Source organism: Oncorhynchus clarkii, unplaced genomic scaffold (genome assembly GCF_045791955.1).
Source record: "Oncorhynchus clarkii lewisi isolate Uvic-CL-2024 unplaced genomic scaffold, UVic_Ocla_1.0 unplaced_contig_707_pilon_pilon, whole genome shotgun sequence".
In the NCBI taxonomy this organism is placed as follows: domain Eukaryota; kingdom Metazoa; phylum Chordata; class Actinopteri; order Salmoniformes; family Salmonidae; genus Oncorhynchus; species Oncorhynchus clarkii.
In genome coordinates, this window is record NW_027260892.1 from 86633 (window position 1) to 101111 (window position 14479).

Sequence of the window (14479 nt, forward strand, 5' to 3'; positions counted from 1 at the left end):
CCTGATTGGAGTTTATACATATACAGGTTTTACGCTATACTCACTGGACCCTTACTGGAGTTTATACATTATCCAGGTTTTACGCTATACTCACTGGACCCTGATCGGAGTTTATACATTATCCAGATTTTACGCTATACTCACTGGACCCTGACCGGATTTTATACATTATCCTCATTCATAGTCTCAATTTGTCGGGGCGTGGACTCTACACGGTGTTGAAAGCGTTCCACAGGGATGCTGGCCCATGTTGACTCCAATGCTTCCCACAGTTGTTTCAAGTTGTCTGGATGTCCTTATGGTGGTGGACCATTCTTGATACACACGGGAAACTGTTGAATGTGAGAAACCCAGCAGTGTTGCAGTTCTTGACACAAACCGGTGTGCCTGGCACCTATTACCATATCCTGTTCAATGGCACTTCAATATTTTGTCTTGCCCATTCACCCTCTGAGTGACAGACATACACAATCCATGTCTCAGTTGTCCCAAGGCTTGAATCCTTATTTAACCTCTCCTCCCCTTCATCTACATTGATTGAAGTGTATTTAACAAGTGACATCAATAAGGGATCATATCTTTCATCTGGATTCACCTGGTCAGTCTATGTCATGGAAAGAGCAGGTCAGTACAGGTGCATCAAAGCTGGGACCGAGAGACTGAAGAACAGCTTCTAGCTCAAGGCCATCAGACTGTTAAACAGCAAACACTGACTCAGAGAGGCTGCTGCCTACATGGAGACCCGATCCCTGGCCACATGAACAAATGGATCACTAGTCACTTTAAACAATGCCCCTTTAAATAATGCCACATTAATCATGTTTACATATCCTACATTACTCATATGTATATACTGTATTTTATACCATCTATTGCACCTTGCCTATGCCGCTTAGCCATCGCTCATCCATATATTTATATGGTCATATTCTCATTCACCCCTTTTAGATTTGTGTATATTAGGTAGTTGTTGGGGAACAGTTAGATTGCTTGTTAGATATTATTGCACTGTCGGAACTAGAAGCACAAGCATTTTGCTACACTCATTAACATCTGCTAACCATGTGTATGTGACCATTAACATCTGCTAACCATGTGTATGTGACCATTAACATCTGCTAACCATGTGTATGTGACCATTAACATCTGCTAACCATGTGTATGTGACCATTAACATCTGCTAACCATGTGTATGTGACCATTAACATTTGCTAACCATGTGTATGTGACCATTAACATCTGCTAACCATGTGTATGTGACCATTAACATCTGCTAACCATGTGTATGTGACCAATAACATCTGCTAACCAATAACATCTGCTAACCATGTGTATGTGACCATTAACATCTGCTAACCATGTGTATGTGACCATTAACATCTGCTAACCATGTGTATGTGACATCTGCTAACCAATAACATCTGCTAACCATGTGTATGTGACCATTAACATCTGCTAACCATGTGTATGTGACCATTAACATCTGCTAACCATGTGTATGTGACCATTAACATCTGCTAACCATGTGTATGTGACCATTAACATCTGCTAACCATGTGTATGTGACCATTAACATCTGCTAACCATGTGTATGTGACCATTAACATTAACATCTGCTAACCATGTGTATGTGACCATTAACATCTGCTAACCATGTGTATGTGACCATTAACATCTGCTAACCATGTGTATGTGACCATTAACATCTGCTAACCATGTGTATGTGACCATTAACATCTGCTAACCATGTGTATGTGACCATTAACATCTGCTAACCATGTGTATGTGACCATTAACATCTGCTAACCATGTGTATGTGACCATTAACATCTGCTAACAATGTGTATGTGACCATTAACATCTGCTAACCATGTGTATGTGACCATTAACATCTGCTAACCAATAACATCTGCTAACCATGTGTATGTGACCATTAACATCTGCTAACCATGTGTATGTGACCATTAACATCTGCTAACCATGTGTATGTGACCATTAACATCTGCTAACCATGTGTATGTGACCATTAACATCTGCTAACCATGTGTATGTGACCATTAACATCTGCTAACCAATAACATCTGCTAACCATGTGTATGTGACCATTAACATCTGCTAACCATGTGTATGTGACCATTAACATCTGCTAACCATGTGTATGTGACCATTAACATCTGCTAACCAATAACATCTGCTAACCATGTGTATGTGACCATTAACATCTGCTAACCATGTGTATGTGACCATTAACATCTGCTAACCATGTGTATGTGACCATTAACATCTGCTAACCATGTGTATGTGACCATTAACATCTGCTAACCATGTGTATGTGACCATTAACATCTGCTAACCATGTGTATGTGACCATTAACATCTGCTAACCATGTGTATGTGACCATTAACATCTGCTTAACATCTGCTAACCATGTGTATGTGACCATTAACATCTGCTAACCATGTGTATGTGACCATTAACATAACATCTGCTAACCATGTGTATGTGACCATTAACATCTGCTAACCATGTGTATGTGACCATTAACATCTGCTAACCATGTGTATGTGACCATTAACATCTGCTAACCATGTGTATGTGACCATTAACATCTGCTAACCATGTGTATGTGACCATTAACATCTGCTAACCATGTGTATGTGACCATTAACATCTGCTAACCATGTGTATGTGACCATTAACATCTGCTAACAATGTGTATGTGACCATTAACATCTGCTAACCATGTGTATGTGACCATTAACATCTGCTAACATTAACATCTGCTAACCATGTGTATGTGACCATTAACATCTGCTAACCAATAACATCTGCTAACCATGTGTATGTGACCATAACATCTGCTAACCATGTGTATGTGACCATTAACATCTGCTAACCATGTGTATGTGACCATTAACATCTGCTAACCATGTGTATGTGACCATTAACATCTGCTAACCATGTGTATGTGACCATTAACATCTGCTAACCATGTGTATGTGACCATTAACATCTGCTAACCAATAACATCTGCTAACCATGTGTATGTGACCATTAACATCTGCTAACCATGTGTATGTGACCATTAACATCTGCTAACCATGTGTATGTGACCATTAACATCTGCTAACCAATAACATCTGCTAACCATGTGTATGTGACCATTAACATCTGCTAACCATGTGTATGTGACCATTAACATCTGCTAACCATGTGTATGTGACCATTAACATCTGCTAACCATGTGTATGTGACCATTAACATCTGCTAACCATGTGTATGTGACCATTAACATCTGCTAACCATGTGTATGTGACCATTAACATCTGCTAACCATGTGTATGTGACCATTAACATCTGCTAACCATGTGTATGTGACCATTAACATCTGCTAACCATGTGTATGTGACCATTAACATCTGCTAACCATGTGTATGTGACCAATAACATGAGATTTTTGTATTTAGATTTGGTTCATATTTTGTATAGTCAGTGTATGCTGAGAAGCTCCACGGTGTAAAGTGTTATCCAAAGACCAACTAACTACAGTCCATGTTTTAATTCCCTCACACCATTCATATAATATCCTCACACCAAACATTAACTCAAGGACAATAGTCACCTTGCATTTAAGTGTACTGGACCCTACAGTACTTACCTGTCAGCTTGTAGTCAGACTCAGGGTTTAATTCCAGTTGGCCGGTCCTATAGCAGTTCTCATGGTGTATGTTGGTCTCCTTTCTGACCAGGGGATCAAACTCCACTGCCTACTTATATAAGACAACACTAGCTGGTTAAAATGTTAACGTTTTATTACCAGTGAAGTAAGAGTGTGTGTGTGTGTGTGTGTGTGTGTGTGTGTGTGTGTGTGTGTGTGTGTGTGTGTGTGTGTGTGTGTGTGTGTGTGTGTGTGTGTGTGTGTATGTGTGTGTGTGTGTGTGTGTGTGTGTGTGTGTGCGTGTGTGTGTGTGCGTGACAGTATAAGTTTAGTTAGATCTGTCACTACACTGACCACAGCTCTTCAGACTCTACAGTACTAGCCTTTTGCTCACAATTCCTCATAGCACTCTTATCAATTCCTCATAGCACTCTTATCAATTTTTCATAGCACTCTTATCAATGCAAAAGAGACAACAATCTCACAGATTGATCACACAGACATTTCCACTACTAAATCACTTGCATATCTCAGGTTGTTAAAAACTGTTGTTGGGTTCTAATTATCAGAATAAGAACTTGATGGACACAATGAAAGCTTAAACCAGGTTCATTCTTCCCAAAGGATCGAACAGCTGCACAGACAAAAACATATTCACACAAGCACTGATATTTAACCCTTTCTCCTATGCTGAGTCTCCTCCTACACATCCAAACAGCCAGTGCATCTCTGTTGCTAGACAGAACCTTAGTGATATCTGTTCTTCCTCACTTCATCTGACCTGACCTCTGCCCCAAAGTGCTCACTCCTCCCCAACTCACAGCTGTCATGGTGACTGGTACCAGACAGTGTCTCTTCTCCTCCCATTGGAAACCCTGATGTCTAACAATAACATATCCGGACATAATTTAAACATTATACATTACCCTCTCTCCCTCAGTGACATATCCTGACATAATGTAAACATTATACATTACCCTCTCTCCCTCAGTGACATATCCTGACATAATGTAAACAATATACATTACCCTCTCTCCCTCAGTGACATATCCTGACATAATGTAAACAATATACATTACCCTCTCTCCCTCAGTGACATATCCTGACATAATGTAAACGGTTTACATTACCCTCTCTCCCTCAGTGACATGAATAATTATATTTCAGTCAAGAAATCAGAACCCATCACTGTATTTAGGAAAAAGACAGTAATTCAGGGTAATGTTCTTATACCAGGCTTTTTATTTGTCAGCGTTGGCTGTTACAATACAAAACATAGACTTATCCGAGAGCAACAACTTCCAGAACGCATTGCAGAATATGTATAGCTACCAAGACGACAAAGTCAGAAATGAAGATCATACCGTTAGAAAACAAATGATAGCAATAACTTATCGACATGTTCTGAATAACATTATAAGCTCGTCTTCTTACATCTGCCTTATCTTATTCATTTAAAATGATCCACATTAGTTGTATTCTAAAGAATGTCCTATTTCTCTCATGTAACGAATGTCTGAAAAGCTGGAGTGTAGCTTTAATTGAATGTGTAAAATGTCCTCCATGTTTGGGTTGAAAACATCCATGTGTCAGTTACACAATCAGTCCATAAGTAGTCCGTATCAGATGACAAAGATATGTTAAAACAAGGTTTGATGAAGTTAAGTATTAACATCCTCTGACATTAAAGTCCATAGAGTTACTGTTTAAGGGATAGTTCAGCCATATTACAAAATGACATATTGGTTTCCTTACCCTACAAGCAGTCTATGGGCAAGGTATGACAGCAATCCATGCTTTAGTTTAGTTTCCATGACACTACTAACATTTTAGCATTTGTGGCACAAATCCCATTCAAGTCACAGGACTGATGTTATAATTTTCACGCATCATGTTCATATCATCTACTGTATAAGTGACTTTGTTGAGCTTCACAATCAATTTAAGATACTTGGATATTTGGACATGATGCATGAAAAATGCTAATATCGGTCGCATGACTTGAATGGGATTTGAGCCACAAATGCTAAAACATTAGAATGTGTGCCAGGGAACAGTGCCAGGGAACAGTGCCAGGGAACAGTGCCAGGGAAACGTAACCAAAGCTTGGATTGCCGTCGTACCTTGGCCATAGACTGCTTACAGGGTAAGGAAACCAAAAATGTTTACATTTGTGTGAACTATCCCTTTAAGTAATGTGCTTCAAGAAATTAGTGTGTCCCCTCATTGAATCCTAGAGGTTAAAGTGAAGGTGCAGTATGCAGAAATGATCATGAAAACGTAACAAATCCTCCTACTGTTCATAATAGAACACTGCCCGTTTACAGCAGGTCAGTATCAACACAATCAGAGACGGAGAGGAACAGAATGTTAACAGCACAAATGTGTTTTCATAACATTCCTTTCTTTAGTAGTAATGAGTATCCACTGGATATCATACAAGACACACTTCATTCAAAATGAATAACTTGTAAATACATTCAGTGTGGTGGGTGGCTTACAAAAATATGGAACAGGTAAATCATTTAAAAAATGTTAATTATTGTAAAGCATTTCATAATTGATTACTTAAATATGTATATCCTGTATTACATATATCATTACAGTTATATTTTAGTGGTACAATATATAATACACATTTCATTCTCAAATCAGACACATTGACACAGACATTCAGTCATCTCTTTTAACTGCTGAAGTATCAAATACATGTTTTAGCAATAATAGTTTAGATCTGTATGTCTCTCAAAACGATCCAGTATTCTGTTTACCATTGCTGATCATGTTCTGTAGACTTCATCTTTCTAGCCTATAATTGTATCATACATTCATTTACAGTATATCAGACAGCTGGGTTCAAATAGTTACTGATGTCAGTCTCTTTCCTATTCCATTTCATGAATCTTTGCATTTCTATAAATGGTATAACATTTTTATTTACAAATATATAAAAAGCAAAACCATTGATCCAGTATAGCTTAATGTGTCTGTTCCAGAGGAACACTCTATAGCCATGAAATATACAAAGTTTGAGGTGTTAAACTAGCTGGACATTCAAACTACACTGTCACGTATTAAAGCCCTGTATGCTCAACTCTGCAGACAACCTAATTCCCACAATATACATTTCTTGAATTACAAAAATTGAAATACTATGAGTGCGTTTGTGTGTATGTGTGTTTGTGTGTGTGTGTTTGTACATGTATGCGGATTTTCGCATGCACTCCTGTCCGTGTGTGTGTGAGAGAGAGATAGAGAGTGTGTGTATGCCTGCCTGTCTGTCTGCCTGCCTGCCTGTCTGCCTGCCAACCCTTCTTCCTGTCTCTCTGATCACCAGGCCAGGGGTGAGGCCATTCTTGGGCTCCTGGGACTCCTAGGAGGGTTCTCATTGGCCTGGTTCTCACTAAGAGCTCTCTGAAAAACAACAATAAAACATTGTCAGACAAGACAAAAACATGCAGTACCATTACTACTACCGTCTTGATAGCACTTCTTGATAGCACTACATACTTGTCTATTTCAGAGGTCTCTTTCAAACTCTAGGCGGTTCACCTCAAACTTGGCGAGGAACTCAGTGAATATCCCAAAGAACGACTCTGTGTTGGTGGCTTGGCTGTCCTCTCCGAAGAAGGAGGCTGTCTTGGACCACTCCTCCATGGCCCTCTGCTGCAGGGACTCCAGAGACTGTAGTGCTGGGTGGATGTTCTCCAGGAAGCCCTGCTCATAGGGAAGTCAAGGATACAACAGCCAGAGGTAGGAGCTACAGTACATATTGGTGGTGGATGGGGTGAGAGACACCCATGTAAAGGGCTATTTTACAGTATGCATACTCTCACACCTGTGAATATAGAAACCTATAATGAATTATGTAATGAATCTCTCTCTCTCTCTCTCTCTCTCTCTCTCTCTCTCTCTCTCTCTCTCTCTCTCTCTCTCTCTCTCTCTCTCTCTCTCTCTCTCTCTCTCTCTCTCTCTCTCTCTCTCTCTCTCTCTCTCTCTCTCTCTCTCTCTCTCTCTCTCTCTCTCTCTCTCTCTCTCTCTCTCTCTCTCTCTCTCTCTCTCTCTCTCACCTGTGAATATAGAAGCCTGTAATGAATGATGTAATGAATCTCTCTCTCTCAGGTTAGTTGTGAAAGATACACTCATGACTGCAGCGAAGCGGTCATCTGCTGTAGCAGGCATTTTCTGGCAGGCAGATCGGATGTCCTGGATAGTGGTGTGAAGGTCGTTCAGGTCAGATGTGATGGTCCTCTGGTTCACTACAGAGAGTGAGAGAGTGAGATGGGAGAAAGAAAGAAAGAAAGAAAGAAGGAAAGAAAGAAAGAAAGAAAGAAAGAGAGAAAGAAAGAAAGAAAGAAAGAAAGAAAGAAAGAAAGAAAGAAAGAAAGAAAGAAAGAGCAGGGGGAAGAACAAAGGTGGAAGAGTGCTTATGGAAAAACAGGATTACATATTTAATCTATTCATTTACACGCAATAGGTAAACATTACATGTAACACAACATGCTGTACATGAAACACTACACCCGACACACAAAAGAAAATGCACACATGAAGAAACTGCTACTCAGTTTACCTTTGGCTGCCAGGGGAACCGTGGTGAGGTCCTTGGCAAAATCCAGGACGTTGGGAAAGTGAAGACACAGTGACTTGACAAGGATGTGCAGAAACGTAGATTTCCCATCCACTGTTTTTGTGGTGCCGAGCTACAAGAAACAGTAGTGCATTAGTAACAGTGTCCGTGGGTTAACAACAGTGAAGTAACAACAGTGAAGTAAAGAAATGTCCATGAGGAGCTTACCTCAGTGAGGAAGTTGATCTTAAACCCGGTGGTTTTGTTGCCGGTCTTAGGCTGACCGTTGTTCAGATAGTTCCCCATCGCCAGCACAAACTAAGGAAACATTTGACACAGTTAGCATATAGCTTGCATTTAGTTTAGGATTGAAACAGCAACATTACCACTTTAGGGCTGAACATTACCCACAATAACACTATATTTTCCACTCAGGGAATAAAAGTGAAAACATCCTGTTCATTGCTGTTTAGGTGTTTGGGCTGCTGTCGATCCTTAACTTCCTGGTGTATCTGTGGCTCAAGCTAAAACATTGGTAAAGCCAAACAAATGCATTTCCATTCTCTCCATTCTTAGCACCGAATGAGACTGTTGTTGGTTTTCTCTTATCAGAATCATGCTGGCGGGTGACAAGTTCAAGTTGAAGAAGTTGCATTGCTCTTCCTAGTGATTGTACATGTCAGAGTACATAACTGTATACCTCCAGTATCTTGGCCAGTTTCTTGCTGGTCTTGAGCTCCATGGAGGCGTTGTAGATGCAGTCGTAGCCGCCCCTCATCTCCTCTGTCTTCTCCTGCAGGGTGCTTTTGAAGTGGAGGCTTCTCAGACGAGTCTTGTACTCTGGTACTGACAGCATCTATGACATTATGCATACACACACACACACACACACACACACACACGCAAAGGCACACAATTACAAACGAGGAAACAGAAAACCAGCAACAACACCTACACATAACCAAACTCTCATTCTATGACTGTGAGCAACCAACAAACCCTACTACTACTACTTCTATTACTACTACTACTTCTATTACTACTACTACTTCTATTACTACTACTACTTCTGCTGACACTACTATTACTACTTCTATTACTACTACTACTTCTATTACTACTTCTGCTGCCACTACTATTACTACTTCTATTACTACTACTACTTATATTACTACTACTACTTCTGCTGCCACTACTACTACTTCTATTACTACTACTACTTCTGCTGCCACTACTACTACTACTACTTCTATTACTACTACTACTACTGCTGCTGCTATTACTACAACAACAACTAATTATACTACTACTACTACCACTACTACTACTACTACTATTACTACTACTACCACTACCACTACTAATACTAGTACCCAATTTTCATACTTGACTAAAAGTAAAGATAGAAAATCAGTTAAAGTTAAAGTCTAAGGTATTTGGTTTTAAATATACTTAAGTATCAAAAGTAAATGTCATTGCTAAAATATACTTAAGTAACACAAATGCTTAGTTTGTAAATGATGAGTGTTGGAAGTGCCCCTGACTATCCGTAAAAAAAACAAAAACAAGAAAATGATGCCGTCTGGTTTTTTAAATGTATTTATACTTTAACTTTGAATTTTGAGACTCGAGTATTGATGGATTCTGGGTACTAACTCCTAAACTTTGGATAGGGTTAATTATCAGGTATCCTATTGAAATATTGAGTGCTTAGGTTTAGAGGGTCTACACCAGAAGTTAATGGTTGTCTGTAGGAGGAAGGTATATGGTGTGTGCGATTAAGCTTGGAATGTGCTGAGTGCAGGGAAAGTGATCATGTGGCAGGCATTGACAAGGGGAGAGAGCCATGGATTAGTGATGAAGGGGGTCGAGGTCAGGTGAGGTCACGTTAAGAGAGAAAGAAAAGTGTATCAGTAAAGATACAATGTTCGTTCAGATGTGTAGGAGGAGACTCAGCCAATGAGGAAGGGTTAAATATCAGTGCTTGTGTAAACAACGTCTTTGTCTAATGCGGCTGTATTGATCCTCTGGGAAGAATAAACTTAGTTTGCGCTTTCATAGTGTCCATTGTGTTTTTACTCTGAGAATTAGAACCTAACAGTATCAAAAGGAAATGCCATTGCTAAAATATACTTAAGTATCAACATTCAAAGTAAAAGTGTAAATACACTTCAAATTCCTTATATAAAGTGAACCAGACCAGAGGCAGTAGGGATGACCAGGGATGTTGTGTGTGAATTAGACTATTTTCCTGTACATCATTTTCTTTGGGAATGTAGTGAAGTAAAAGTAAAAGTTGTCAAAAATATAAATAGTCAAGTAAAGTACAAATATACAAAAAACGACTTATGTAGTACTTTGAAGTATTTTTACTTAAGTACTTTACACCACTGAGTACTACTACTACTACTTTCACCCACAGTATAGCACAACAAAACAACACAAATACATCCATAAAGATCCCCCAAACTTTGACTGTACGTTTGTCTATTACATGTGTAACTCTGTGTTGTTTGTGTCGCACTGCTTTGCTTTATCTTGGCCAGGTCACAGTTGTAAATGAGAACGTGTTCTCAACTGGCCTATCTGGTTAAATAAAGGTTACATTTTTTTTTAAATTGCTGAGCCTCCTCTCTGCAGTCTAGGCCCAGTACCTGTAGTACAAACTGGTCAGGCTCGCTGAGTTTGGCTGGGTCCTCGCTGTACTGTTCATACTGCTTGACCTCCTCTGCGTCGGGGGCGTACAGCAGCAACTGCTTGATGTGGGTCGGCTCCAGCCGCTCTGTGGCCATGGTCATCAGCACCTGGCGTAGTTCGCCCGGGGACAGCTTCAGGTGGGCAATCAGGATGGCTGGAGGTCAGGGGTCAAGAGATCAAAGGGTCAAATACCCGAGGCCACAGTAACAGTGTAACATAGTCTCATGGTTTCAGTCAACACAGACTATATTAGAACAATAACATAAGATCTGAAGTGCAGTGTAACACAGCCTGGAACAATGTAGCGTCCTCCTCGCGTTCTCCACTCTCATACTTACATGCGTTGTAGGCCTTCTTATGGGACAGAATCTCAACTACGTCTTTCTTCTTGAAGGTCTCCGACTGAGGGGCTGGGTCTGGAAGAGAAACTGACACAGAACATCATGTGGGAAACACGAGGGAAACAGAGAAACATGAGAAGAGGCAGAAAGACAAAGTGATTGACACAGAGAGGGAGAGGCAGAAAGGAAGAGTGTGAAGACAAAGATCAAGGGAGAAAGAGACTGCTAAAGGAGCAGAAAATGTCCATATCAGGATTTTCAATGTACTTTATTTTTTATACATAATTTCAAGTATTGGACTTAAATGGGTCAGTGAAGTGCCTATGGCGGTAACGCTGCTGTCATTCGTCAGAGGGACCACTGATCAAAAGCAAATCAAAACCATGGTGGGCTTCACACACATTGCTCAAGATGAAGAAGTAGTCATATTAGACACACTAGGCAAGAACTGACTGGTGGTGGTATGTACATGGTTTTGTGGAAAGAACGTACAGTATGTGCAAACATACTGTATGCACACTAACATATGCATTATGCATGTATACACACAAACAGCCCCGTTCACATACACACGTGGGCACATTATACTCACTGGGGTTCTTTTGTGTCCCAAAGTGCAGTTCCAGATCCAGATACTTCACCATGTCATTCAGTTTGTCATAATCCGAATCCTCCCCCAACTGCAACACCCAGATTAAAAACAGGCATTATGTACATTATGCACCGTCTACTCATTAAGTTCAAGCTAATGCTTGTCATTTCAGAAATTGACTGCTTATTTTATTTTTTTACGGAACTGTTGTAAATCAAAAAACCTGACCCAACCCTGACTAACTCACCTGTTCTAACCTTGACTAACTCACCTGTCCCAACCTTGACTAACTCAGCTGTCGCAACCCTGACTAACTCAGCTGTCGCAACCCTGACTAACTCACCTGTTCTAACGTTGACTAACTCAGCTGACCCAACCCTGACTAACTCACCTGTTCTAACCTTGACTACTCACCTGTCCCAACCTTGACTAACTCAGCTGTCGCAACCCTGACTAACTCACCTGTTCTAACCTTGACTACTCACCTGTCCCAACCTTGACTAACTCAGCTGTCGCAACCCTGACTAACTCACCTGTTCTAACCTTGACTACTCACCTGTCCCAACCTTGACTAACTCAGCTGTCGCAACCCTGACTAACTCACCTGTTCTAACCTTGACTACTCAACTGTCCCAACCTTGACTAACTCAGCTGTCGCAACCCTGACCAACTAACCTGTCCAAACCCTGACTAACTCCAGTCCAAACTGTGGCTGACATACCTGTCCCAATCCTGACTAACTTACCTGTCCCCATCCAACTTCACCTAACAAAGTTCACCTTTCCCACCCTGACTAACACATCTGTCCAAACCCTGACTAACTCCAGTCCAAACTGTGGCTGACATACCTGTCCCAATCCTGACTAACTCACCTGTCTCAATGCTGACTAACTCATCTATCCAATATGTGACTAACTCACCTGTCCCCAGATGGTGCCCTCAGAGTTCTCCACCTGTTCCCAGCGCAGCCTCTTTACACTCATATGATTGGAGTCCATCCTCGGAAGGCCTGGGCGAGGCAGCGGAGGAGGGGTTCCAGGAGGGGGCAGGGGCGGAGGAGGAGGGGGCTCCTGTTTCCCCAACTGGTCCAAGTTATTCTGGGACTGGGAATGCTGCTTGGCCTGAGGTTGGGGCAGGGGTTGGTGGTGGGAGTGGGAGTGGTGGTGAGACTGGGATTGACTGAATAGCCGCTGAGAAGGCTGGGACTGAGGACGACCCTGGTTGGAGGGGTGGACCTGGTGGGTTTGGTGGGGTTGGTGTTGGGGCAGAGGCTGGAAGGTGGACAGGGTGGGCTGGTGGGGTGGAAGGGGCTGGAAGGTGGACAGGGTGGGCTGGGGGTGGTGGCGCTGCTGGATGGGCTGGTGGATTAGGTGGATCTGATGGAGCTCTGGCTGAGTGGGCTGGGGAGGGACCTGGTGGTGGATGTGCTGGATCTGGGGAGTGTGGTGGTAAGTCTGCTGGATGGAGTGGGGACGCTGGGGGGATGGCTGGTGAGTGCGATGAGACTTGAGAGATTGACGAGTCTGTTGACCCTGGTGGCTGGCCTGGGAAGATGGGTGAGTCTGATGGCTCTGAAGAGACTGGTGGATCTCCTGATCCAGATGTACTGGTAGTGATGCAGGCTGATCTTGGTGGATCTGATGAGCTGGGTGAAGGAGCTCCGTGGATGAGAGGTGCTGCTGGATCTGATGAGCTTGGTGAAGGAGCTCTGTGGATGAGTGGTGAGGTTGGTGAAGAAGTTCCATGGAGGAGTGGTGCTGCTGGACCCGATGAGCTTGGTGAAGGAGCTCCATGGACGAGTGGTGCTGCTGGTCTTGTTGAGCTTGGTGAAGGAATTCTATGGAGGAGTGGGGCTGCTGGACCTGCTGAGCTTGGTGAAGGAGCTCCATGGAGGAGTGGTGCTGCTGGACCTGCTGAGCTTGGTGAAGGAGCTCCATGGAGGAGTGGTGCTGCTGGACCTGCTGAGCTTGGTGAAGGAGCTCCATGGAGGAGTGGTGCTGCTGGACCTGATGAGCTTGGTGAAGGAGCTCCATGGAGGAGTGGTGCTGCTGGACCTGCTGAGCTTGGTGAAGGAGCTCCATGGAGGAGTGGTGCTGCTGGACCTGATGAGCTTGCTGAAGGCGCTCCATGGATGAGTGATGTGACTGTGTATGAATACTCTGATAGATTGCCTCCGAGTACTGACTCTGTTGATCTGGATGGACAGGGGAATGGGCTGGGGGATTGTACGGTGATGTGGCTGAGTGAGACTGACGACGGCTCTGACGACGAGTCTGTTGTTGAGCTTGGTGCATCTGGTAGAGTGAGGGGTCTGGGTGGTTTGGGAGGTCTGGATGGGTGTGGGCTGCCTCTGGAGAGGGGAGGGGGGGCAGGGACTGGTGAAGCTGCTGCAGAGGGTGTGCTTTGTGCGAGGACTGGGCAGGCAGTGACTGGTGCCCCTGGTAAATACTTTGCTCCTGGTACGCTTGTTGCTCCTGATATGATTGATGCTTCTGTAACGCTTGTTGTTCTTGATGTGCTTGTTGCTCCTGGAATGCTTGTCGCTCCTGGTGCGCTTGATGTGCTTGTTGCTCCTGGTAAGCTTGTTGTTCCTGGTACGCTTGTCGCTCCTGGTGCGCTT

General features: G+C 42.5%; 1 protein-coding gene across 1 annotated transcript; it reads right to left on the bottom strand.

Annotated features, from left to right (window-relative positions):
- Positions 1–6115: 6115 nt before the first annotated feature.
- Positions 6116–14474, bottom strand: LOC139402139 (delphilin-like; the record flags this gene model as incomplete). The annotated part of the gene is made up of 10 exons (XM_071146220.1): positions 6116–7073; positions 7212–7376; positions 7800–7918; positions 8233–8362; positions 8458–8547; positions 8930–9085; positions 10884–11080; positions 11265–11354; positions 11860–11947; positions 12780–14474. Coding segments are annotated over 10 exons (2814 nt in total), but the record flags the coding sequence as incomplete, so codon positions are not given.
- Between the last annotated feature and the right edge of the window lie 5 nt (positions 14475–14479).